This window comes from Nannospalax galili, unplaced genomic scaffold, assembly GCF_000622305.1.
Source record: "Nannospalax galili isolate Female #2095 unplaced genomic scaffold, S.galili_v1.0 scaffold879, whole genome shotgun sequence".
NCBI classification, from domain to species: domain Eukaryota; kingdom Metazoa; phylum Chordata; class Mammalia; order Rodentia; family Spalacidae; genus Nannospalax; species Nannospalax galili.
Genome location: NW_008346261.1, coordinates 2586348 through 2597279, shown reverse-complemented (window position 1 = coordinate 2597279; position 10932 = coordinate 2586348). Strand labels below are relative to the sequence as shown.

The 10932-nt window shown below is 39.9% G+C and overlaps 1 protein-coding gene across 1 annotated transcript in view; it reads left to right on the top strand.

Annotated features, from left to right (window-relative positions):
• Gdpd1 (glycerophosphodiester phosphodiesterase domain containing 1) overlaps window positions 1-10932 on the top strand; it is a 58364-nt gene that overhangs the window by 18024 nt on the left and 29408 nt on the right. The window contains exons 3-4 of the mRNA XM_008842672.3: window positions 3533-3668; window positions 9481-9526. Of these exons, the coding sequence (XP_008840894.1) occupies window positions 3533-3668; window positions 9481-9526 (182 nt within the window). The remainder of the gene's footprint in view (window positions 1-3532; window positions 3669-9480; window positions 9527-10932) is intronic.

Genomic DNA, 10932 nt, shown 5'->3' with positions numbered 1-10932 from the left:
TTTTTAAAAAAATATTTATTATTTTTATTTTATGTGTATGAGTGTATTGCGTGCATGTATGTGTGTGCACCTGTGTCGTGTAATGCTGAGGAGGTCAGAAGAGGGCTTTGGATTCCCCTGGGACTGGAGTTAAGGACGGTTCATAGCCGCCATGTGGGTGCTGGGAATCAAACCCGGGTCCTCTGCAAGAGCAGTCAGTGCTCTTAACTGCTGAGCCATCTCTCCAGCCACTCTTGCCTAACTTCTTAAGTACTGGCGTTATAGGCATGAGCTACTAAAACTAGCTTTTCCCTGGTGAGTTTTGGTGCCGAACATCTGTTTATACACTTACTAGCCATTTGGAAATCCTTATTAGTGTAAATTTATTCTGATCAAAGTCTTAGCTATTTTTTTTTTTTTACTATAGTCTTGGCTGGCCTTGAACTTACTGTGTTACTTGAACTTTTGACCTTCCTGCCTTCGCCTCCAGAGCGATCACAGGAATGTACCACCATGCCCCCGTGTAGTTGGTGTAGGGGATTGAAACCAAGGCCTAAGGTGCATGCTGGGCATGCTGCATCCCTAGCTATGTCTATGAGTTTGTTGCATAGAATTTGTCTGAAAAAGCCATTCAAAGAAGAAGGAGTAGCAGTAGAGCATGAGGCAGCTGGGAGTGTGGAGCACAAGGTGAGAGGAGAGCTGAGCTAGTCATTACTGTTTTGTAAATAAGGAAGGTTGAAGCTTAGATAAGTGACTTCAATAATTGGCAGAACCAGGATTTGAGCTTAGGCTCCAGTGACTGTGCTCTACCACTGCAGTAGCTGTAAAACTCAAGATTCTGTTAGCCAGACATCATCATGTCACACATCTCTGATCTCAACCCCTGGGAGGCAGAGGCAGGAGAATTCTAGATTATTTAGTCTAGTTCTTTTATTTCTTTTTTAGAACAATTTTGAACTGGGTGTGGTAGCAAACACCTAAATCCCAGTGCTTAGGACGCAGAGGCAAGAGGACCGCTTTAAGTTCAAGGCCAGCTTAGGCTATTGTGTGAGACTCTACTGGAACTCATTTTGTAATAGCCCATGCTGGTCTTGAACCTGTAATCCTCCTGCTTCAACCTCTTGAGAGCTGGTATTTTTCTCTTTCATTTCTGATAACTTTTCTGGGCAGAGTATTCTTGACTGGTAGTTTTTCTTCAGGACTTTGAATCCCAGCCTCCTCAACTCCTGGCTTGCATGATTTCTTCTGAGAAGTCTATGAATAGTCATATAAGACTACTTTGCATGTGACATATTTCTTACCTAACTGCTCTTAGATATTTTTGAATTCTATTTTTTTTTTTTTTTGGTTTGGTGGTTTTTGAGACAGGGTCTCCCTATAGCCTCAGCTGTCCTGGAACTCACTATGTAGACCAGGCTGGCCTTGAACTCACACAGATCCACCTGCCTCTGCCTCCCAAGTGCTGGAATTAAAGGCATGTGCCACCATGCACTGCCTAAGAGATAGTTTATTCTGGAGCCAAAGATGAATGACTATAGCCCAGGAACACAGATTCGGGTTACCCTAATACCATATTCCATCATGGAAGAAGTTTCATGAATTTTTTATAATAACAAAGTCATAAATAAAGACACTTTTCAAATACATTGGTAGATACATTCAGTAGGTAGGTCATAGCAAATTGGGGGCAGTTCTACTATAGGACTCAGATACTGTCTGATGACATTCTTAGCCTTTTGGTTGGTGGACCTATTTCTTTTCTTTTTCTTTTTTCTTTTTTTTAAATAATTGAGAATTTCATACATGTATATAAGGTGATTTGATCAAATCCACGCCCACTCCTTCCCCTCCAACTTCTCCCATATCTCCCCATCACTTTTTTCTGATAACCTGTACTCCTCCTTCTTTTTTTTTTAATGGGACTTTTTGCTACTCTAACATTCCCACCTCTGAAGAGGTAACCCTAAAATCTTTTAAGGATTAGATAAAAGCTCCCAAATACTTTTGACACTTTTGACCTTTGGAACAGAGTATGTTGGACATTTTTACTTTTAGCCAAGAAACTGGCTACTTTTCTTTGGGGTCTAGCCAATTCATACCTCCCTATTCTTATCACACCATCCTCTGAAGAGGTTACCCAACTTGTGGCTAGGGAATCAGGACGCAGACCGCTCTTGGCTTCTTCCATACTGAACAGGGATGCAGGGTGAGGCAGTTAGGACATCCCTTCAGTGGGTCTATCTAAAAGACTCCCAAACTGCATAACTTTATCTGTAGGGGGAAAAGAAAGGCCTTAACTGGTGAATAGGAGATGTGAAGAAGTAAAGGCAAGAATAATTAGCATTGCAAATTCTAGACAGGGATGTTTGTTTTTTGAGACAGGGTCTCCCTGTAGCCCCAACTGGCTTGGAACTCTGTATGTAGACCAGGCTGGCCTTGAACTCACAGAGATCCTTCTGCTCTGCCTCCTGAGTGCTGGGATTAAAGGCATGTACCACCACAACTGGCGAGTGATTGTTTTTTTCTACTCAATTTTATTGTTGTTTCTCTGACAATGTTCTTATTTTGTTCATATATTATTTTTCAAATTCCTTCCTTCCTTTTTCGGTCTTTTTCTTTTCTTTTTAAATACTTTATTTTTATTTTATATGTGTGAATGTTTTGCCTGCATGTATGTACATGCATCATGTGCATGCAGTGTCCATGGAGGCCAGAAGAGGATGGTGGGAACTGGAGTTATGGACAGTTGTGAGCTGCTATGTGGGTATAGGGAGCTGAACTTAGGTCCTCTGCAAGAGCAACCAGTGCTGCTCTTAAATATTGAACCATCTCCAGGCTCTCTATTTTTTTTGTTTTAGGCGCCCATGTAGCTCAGGCTAGCCTTGAAAACTTTATCCTTTGTAGGAGAGGATGACCTTGAACTTCTGGTCCTTCTGCCTCCAGCTCCTGAGTTCTGGGATTATAGATATGCATCACTATGCCTGGTTATTCTAGATTTTTTTACTGTCATTTTATAGGTCTCCCTTTCTTTGAGGTCCATTATTGAAGCTTTGTTTCTTTTTGTTTTTCACTCTGTAATCCTTCCTGCCTCACTCCCAAGTGCAGGGATTACAGGCATGTACTACCAGACCTGGTTTAATAGTATGTTGAATCAGAATGATAAAAACAGCCATCTTTGTCTTGCTTCTTAATACTTTCATTTTGTAGATGTGGAAATACAGGTCATAAGAGGAGAATCTACTTACAAGGTTAAACTAATGCATACCGTATTAGAAACTAGCACCCAAATCTCTGAATTTCTAGTCAAGTATTCTGTCCATTGTATTGATGTCAGAATTAACCATAGCCGCTTATGGAAAAGAGACAGTATGAGTCACTTATTCTGAGTTTACAACATTTTCACATTGACACGCTGTGATTTGTGATGTGATTGAGGTATCCAGTGCTGTGGGATATCTTGGATTTTTAAAATCTGAACAATCACATCTGTTGCATGTAATCTAAATGTTTGCTTAGGTTTCCAAGTGTTTTTATTTTTCTCTCCTGTCTTCAGTGCAGTTACCATTGGAACTGATATGCTAGAGCTTGACTGCCATATCACAAAAGATGAACAAGTTGTGGTATCACATGATGAAAATCTCAAGAGGTCAACTGGGGTCAACGTGAACGTCTCTGATCTCAAGTATTGTGTAAGTAAAAACATGAAGAATACCCTTTACTATTATTCGATATTAGTTTTTCATGCAGAAGACCCAGGTTCAAATCCAATCCCAGCACCCACATGGCATTTAACAAGTGTCCGTAACTCCAGTTCCAGGGGATCTGACAGCGTCTTCTGTCCTCCATGGGCACTGCATGACATGGGTGCACTTACCTACATGCAGGCAATACATGCGTACACATAAAATAAAAATAGTAAATAAAAAATATTTTAAAAACCACAAAGAACGATGATGATTGAAAAATAAATGTCAAAGGTAAAGGATTGTAATATTCTGAATTCTGGTGAGCATTTTGTTCAGTAGAAATGCATTGCTGGGCGTGGTAGTGCATGCCTTTAATCCCAGCATTTGGGAGGCAGAGGCAGGTGGATCTCTGTGAGTTCATGGCCAGTCTGGTCCACATAGTGAGTTCCAGGACAGTTGGGGCTACAGGGAGACCCTGTCTCAAAAAAGAACAAAAAAAAAAAAAAAAAAAAAAAAAGAAAAAAAAAAAAAAAAAAAAAAAAAAAAAAAAAAAAGGAAGAAAGAAAAGAAGGAAAAAAAAAAAAGAAATATGCACCTTTGGAGACTTCCTTCATCTTTTCTTTTTTCAAGACAGTCTCATTGTAGCCCAGGCTGACCTTGAACTTTTTATGTAGCTGAGGAGAATCTTGACCTTCTGATCATTCTACCACCACTTCTCAAGTGCTCGCCACCATGCCTAGTTTATGCATGTGCTGAAGATGGCGCAGGGTCTCATGTATGCTACCAACTGAGCTACATGCCCAGCCCCAAAATTTACTTCTGTAAATATTTTGATTAAATTATAGGTCATCGGTATAAAATTACATTGGAATTCAAGTTGATTAACTTAATTTGATTCATGTTTAAATTATGAATTAGTTTTAGTCTTCAGGTATAGTAAAACATCATTTTAAAATAAGAAACATAGAAGATAGATAGATTAGATAGATGATAGATAGATAGATAGATAGATAGATAGATAGATAGATAGATAGATAGATAGATCCCAACACTTGAGAGGCTGAGGCAGGAAAATGGAGAATTCAAGGCTAGCCTGGGCTATTCAGTAAGCTCAGAGTCAGCCATAGACTACATACGCACATATGTCCCAAGAGAGACAGCATAGGAAACTCTGCTAAAAAACAAAACAAAGCAATTCTCTGTACTCTTTATCCCCCAGTCTCCTTATCCCCAGCAACCACTGATCTTTTCAGTCTCTGCATAGTTTTACCTCTTCCTAAATGTCATATAGTTGGAATCATACGATATTTAACTCTTCAGAGTCTGTGCTTACTCTTCATAAAGTTTCAAATGACTATAGTTATTACATTAATAGATCTATAGTTATTTCAACTTGTCCTCTGTCATTGAATATTAGATTAGTTCTAAATCTTCACCTTCATGCATAACACTGTACTGAACATCTTTTATAAGATAAAAATTTCCCTACTGTTAGAGCCATATTGTGATGGTTTGAATGAGAGTGTCCCCCATAGGCTCTAAGTATTCAGACATTTTGTCCCCAGTGGGTGGCTCTGTTTTGGGAGGTCTTAGAAGGTGTGGCCATGCTGAAGGAAGCACATCACTAGGGATAAGCTTAGAGAGTTCTTAAGCCTTGCCTGATCTCCAGTTGTACTCTGCTTCCTGTGCCTGCTTGAAGATGTAGAATGCTTAGCTTCTGTTTCTTCTCTAGCCACCCCTGTTGCCATGCCTGCCCACCATGAAGGACTCTTGGAACCATAAGCTAAATAAACTCTTCCCTTTTTTTTTTTTTGCTTTTTGAGGTAGGGTCTCCCTGTAGCCCCAGTTGGCCTGGAACTCACTATGTAGACCAGGCTCACAAAGATCTGCCTGCCTCTGCCTCCCAAGTGCTGGAATTAAAAGGTGTGCATCACCACACCTGGCCTTATAAACTCTTCCTTCTACAAGTTTCCTTGGTCATGGTGTTTCTTTCACAGCAACAGAAAAGTAACTGAGACATATAAAAAGTTATAAGGATTTAATTAAGTTTATATATTTGTAAGACATACATTTATATTAAAGTTATTTATGTAGTACTAGGAATATAGCTCAGTGATAGAGATGTTGTTTACCATGTGTGAAGTCCTAAGTTCAGTTTCCAAAACAAGAATCATTTATAAAGGTTCTCTATATTTAGAATTATTTCTGTAAATATACTCCCAAAAGGGAAATTATTGGGTAAAAGATAAAATGTTATAATTAGTATGTGTGTATGTGCGTGTGTTATTTGTGTGCTCGTTTTTCTTTTTTGTGTGTGTTGGGGATTGAACACAGGGTCATACATGTGCTAAGTATGTGCTGTATCACTGATGTAAAGCCCCAAGTATTCCTGCTTGCTTTTTAAAAATAATTTTTAAGGCCGGGCGTAGTGGTGCACACCTTTAATCTCAGCACTTGGGAAGCAGAGGCAGGTGGATCTTTGTGAGTTTGAGGCCAGCCTGGTCTACATAGTGAGTTCCAGGACAGCTGGGGCTACAAGGAGACCCTGTCTCAAAAAAGACAAAAAAAATTTTTTTTAAAGCCTGCATGTGTGTAAGTGCACCATGTGTGTTCAGTGCTCATGGACACCAGAAGAGGGTGTTGGATCCCCTGAAACTGGAATTATAGAGTGTTGTTAGCTGCCATATGGGTGCTGAGAACTGAACCTGGGTCTGTAAGAACAGCCAGTGTTCTTAACTACAGAGCCATCTCTCCAGCCCCTTAAAACAATTTTCTTAAGATTTATTTTTATTTATTTTTATTTTATTTATTATTTTTATTTTATGTGTATGCATGTATTGCCTGCATGTAGGTAAGTACACCTGTGTCATGCAATGCCCACGGAGGACAGAAGAGGCTGTTGGATCACCTGGGACTGGAGTTATGGACAGTTGTTAGCTGCCATGTGGGTGCTGGGATTTGAACATGGGTCTTCTGTGAGAACAGCCAGTGTTCTTAACTGCTGATCTACTCTCCAGCCCCCAATTTATCTTTATTTTTGATTATATGTATATGTGTGTGTTCTGGGTGGGTATGTGCATATGAATGCAGGAGCCTTTGGAGGCCAGAGGTATCAGATCCCTCTGGAGCTGGAGTTAACAGGCAATTGTGAGTTGCCTGATATTGGTGCTGGGAATTGAACTCAGGTCCTTTGCAAGAGCAGTATCTGTTCTTAACTGCTCACCCATCTCTCAAGCACTCCTGCTTGCTTTTTTAAAGTATTGGAAGAGTTCTAATATCTGAACTGGGCATGGTGGCTCACTTCTACAAACCCAGTACTCAGGAAGCTGGGCAAGATCACTGTGGACTTGAGGCCAACCTGGGGGCCTGGAGAGATGGCTCAGGGGATCCAACACCCTCTTCTGGACTCCACAGGCATTGCATTCACATGTACATTCTCCCATGTAGACATACACATATACACATAATTTAAAAATAATAAAAATAGGCCAGACTCCATTCATTGGCTCCTGGAGTCTGTGCCCTACTGGTTGTTCAAGAATTGGAATGCTTTTCAATAAAATCTTCTAAATTTCAAATTTTGGTTGGTGGTCTCCAATCATCCCCGAACCTCGGACCCAACATCCACCTGTCACTATCTTATTCTACTTGGGAGGCAGAGGCAGGCGGATCTATGTGAGTTCAAGGCCAGCCTGGTCTACATAGTGAGTTCCAGGACACCTGGGGCTACAGGGAAACCTTGTCTCAAAAAGACCGAAAAAAAAAAAAAAAAGAAATTTCATTTTACTCTATCCTTGTTATTGGTTATTATAACTATACTCCAAATTTGCTAGTTTGCTAGATTAAGGTTTTGTTGTTATTGGGTTTATTTCTTTCTTTCTTTCTTTTTTTTTTTTTTTTTTTTTTTTTTTTTTTCGAGACAGGGATTCCCTATAGTCTCAACTAGCCTGGAGTTCACTTATGTAGACCAGACTGGCCTCAGTCTCAGAGAAGTTCACCTGCCTCTGCCTCTGGAGTCCTGGGTCTAAAGGCATGAGCTACCATGCCCAAATCTAGATAAAATTTTTTTTATAATTAGCATTTTTGGTGGAGTTTTATTTTGTTTTTAATATAGGGCCTCATTAATTAGCACTTCTTTGATCATTAAGTTTAAAGATTTTTTTTTTTTTTTTGTCTTTTTGAGACAAGGTCTTCCTGTAGCTGCAGCTGGCCTGGATTCACTAATGGAGACTAGGCTGGCCTTGAACTCACCGAGATCTGCCTGTCTCTGCTTCCGAATGCTGGGATTAAAGGCATGTGCCACCATGCCCGGCTTAAAGATTTTTATATGTAACTATTTAAATTTTTTTTTTACAAATATGTATTTGTGGGTGTAGGTATGTGTATGCGCCTTCCTGTCAAGGTAAGAGGACAAGTTTCAAGAGTCTGTAGTTCTTGCCTTCCACTATGTGGGTTCCAGGGATCAAACTCAAGTCATCAGGCCTGGCAGCAAGCACCTTTACCCACTGAGCCATTTTGCCAGCCTTACTTTTCTTTCAATTTTTTCTCTGAGTTACTTATTCTGAATATTTTTCTACTGAAATCTTTGGTTTTTACAGAGAAAAGTTCTGTCTCAAAAAAACCCCCACAAATGTAGGTCTGGGGAGTTAGCTCAGTAAAGTGCTTGTTGTGAATGAGGACCTGAGTTCCATCCTCGGCACATGTAAAAAAGCCAGGCATGGTAGCATGTGCTCATAATCCCAGCTAATGGGGAGGTGGAGACAAGCATAACCTTTTGACATGTTGGCCAGCTATCCAGGAATCCTCAATCCCCAGGTCCTGGTGATAGACCTTGTCTCAAAATACAAGGGGTACAACTCCTGAAGAATAACACTTGTGAATGACCTCTGACCTCCTCAAGTAGGTACATGTGTATACACACACACACACACACACACACTCAAACGCACGTGTGTACATACACCCTCACCTCTGTCTGCACTTACACATTAAAATAGTACAGATTTCTGGGGCTGGACAGATGACTCAGTGGTTAAGAGCACTTGCTGCTTTCCTGGAGGATCTGAGCTCAGATCTCAGAACCCGTGTCTGGCAGCTCACAATCCCTGGAACTACAGCTCCAGGGGATGTTATAGCCTCTTCTGGATTCCTTAGGCATACACACACAAATGTGTCATACATACACAGACATACAACACATATGAAAAAATAAAGAGGCTGGAGAGATGGCTCTGTGTTAAGAACACTAATTGTTCTTGTAAAGGACCCAGGTTTGGTTCCCAGGACCTATGACTAGCAACCATCTGTAAATCCAATTCCAGGTGATCTGACACCTTCTTCTAGACTTCCTGGGCATTGCACACACGTGGTACTCTTTTTTTTTTTTTTTTTTTGGGTCTTTTTGAGACAGGGTCTCCCCCTATAGCCCCAGCCGTCCTGGGACTCACTATGTAGACCAGGCTGGCCTTGAACTCACATAGATCCACCTGCCTGACTCTGGAGTGCTGTGACTAAAGGCGTGTGCCATCACACCCGGCCATACATGGTACTTTCATACATGCAGTCAAAACACTCATAAACATACAATAAAAATAAAATCTTTTTAAAATAAATAAAAATAAATAGTACGATTTCTTGTAGGTGGTGTAAGCAACTAGTTATGACATTGCCTTTGGAAATGCTAAAGAATGCTGTATGTGAATATATGTAATGTTTTATTTTTTTAAAGAAAAAATACTACTTTATGTCTTTAATGTAAGACTAAAGTGCTTTTTCATTTTGAGAGCTAACTGTGTTTTACTCATATCTTTTAAAGGAACTCCCACCTTACCTTTGCAAACTGGATGTCCCATTTCAAAGAGGTAAATTTCTCATTTATGGTTTAAACACTGACATTAAAGTGTATTCATTTATGCTGAGAAGAGTATGTGTGTTATCTTATCATAATAATTTCTTGCTAAATGTATTGCCCGCTAAGCTTTTTCTCTTAAGCATACAAGCCTGAAATCTTGATAATCATCTCTCCTGAGACTATCAGGTTCAAAGATTTAACTAGACCACTCAATTTAAATTCGTAAAATAAAGCTGTGCCTGGTGGTGGATGCCAGCACTTGGGATGCAGCCAGATATCTGTGAGTTTGAGTCTAGCCTGGTCCTCTGGGCAAATTCAGCCAGGGCTACATTGTGAAACCCTGCCTCAAAAAAACAAAACAAACAAAAATTCACATAACAGTTTAGGCCCAGATTCCTTAAGAATTATATGAATTTGGATGTTCTTAGGGATATTCTGTATTTCTTGTTCTATTTTGGGGGGGGGTTGAGTTTTGAGACAATCTCACTCTATATCCCAGGCTGGCCTTGAATTCACTATGTAGTCCAGGCTGGCCTCAAACTCACAGCAATCCTCCTGCCTCAGCCTCCAGAATAGTGAGATTGTAGCTTTGAGCTACCATGTCTGATTGCTCTGTACTTTTTTTAAACTTCTAAAGCATCAAATTGAATAATATTGTCATTAATTAATTACTTATAGTAGTTATCCATTATTTCTCTTTTTCTTTCTTTCTTTTTTTTTTTTTTTTTGGTCTTTTTGAGACAGGGTCTCCCTGTAGCTCCAGCTGTCCTGGAACTCACTATGTAGACCAGGCTGGCCTTGTACTCACAGAGATCTGCCTCCCATTATTTGTTTTGATTTTAGTTTATGGAGTCAAGGTCTTACTATTCAGCAGCAATTGAACTGACATTGGCCTGCAATTCACTATGTAGTCCAGGCTGGCCTCAAACTCACAGCAATCCTCCTGCCTCAGTCTCCAGAAGAGTGAGATTGTAGCTTTGAGCTACCATGTCTGATTGCTCTGTACTTTTTTTTTAAACTTCTAAAGCATCAAATTGAATAATAGTCCCATTAATTAATTACTTATAGTAGTTATCCATTATATTTCTCTTTTTCTTTCTTTCTTTTTTTTTTTTTTTGGTCTTTTTGAGACAGGGTCTCCCTGTAGCTCCAGCTGTCCTGGAACTCACTATGTAGACCAGGCTGGCCTTGTACTCACAGAGAGCTGCCTCCCAAGTGCTGGGATTAAAGGCGTGTGCCATGACGCCTGCCTTCATCCATTATAAATATAATAAAGAGTAAATTAAAAGACATAGAAAAAAGCCTTCTTCAGATCCTTTCTGATTCTAGAACATTTGATTCTGTCATTTAGCTGACCTTTTTTTTTTGGTCTTTTTGAGACAGGGTCTCCCTGTACCACCAGCTGGTCTAGAACTC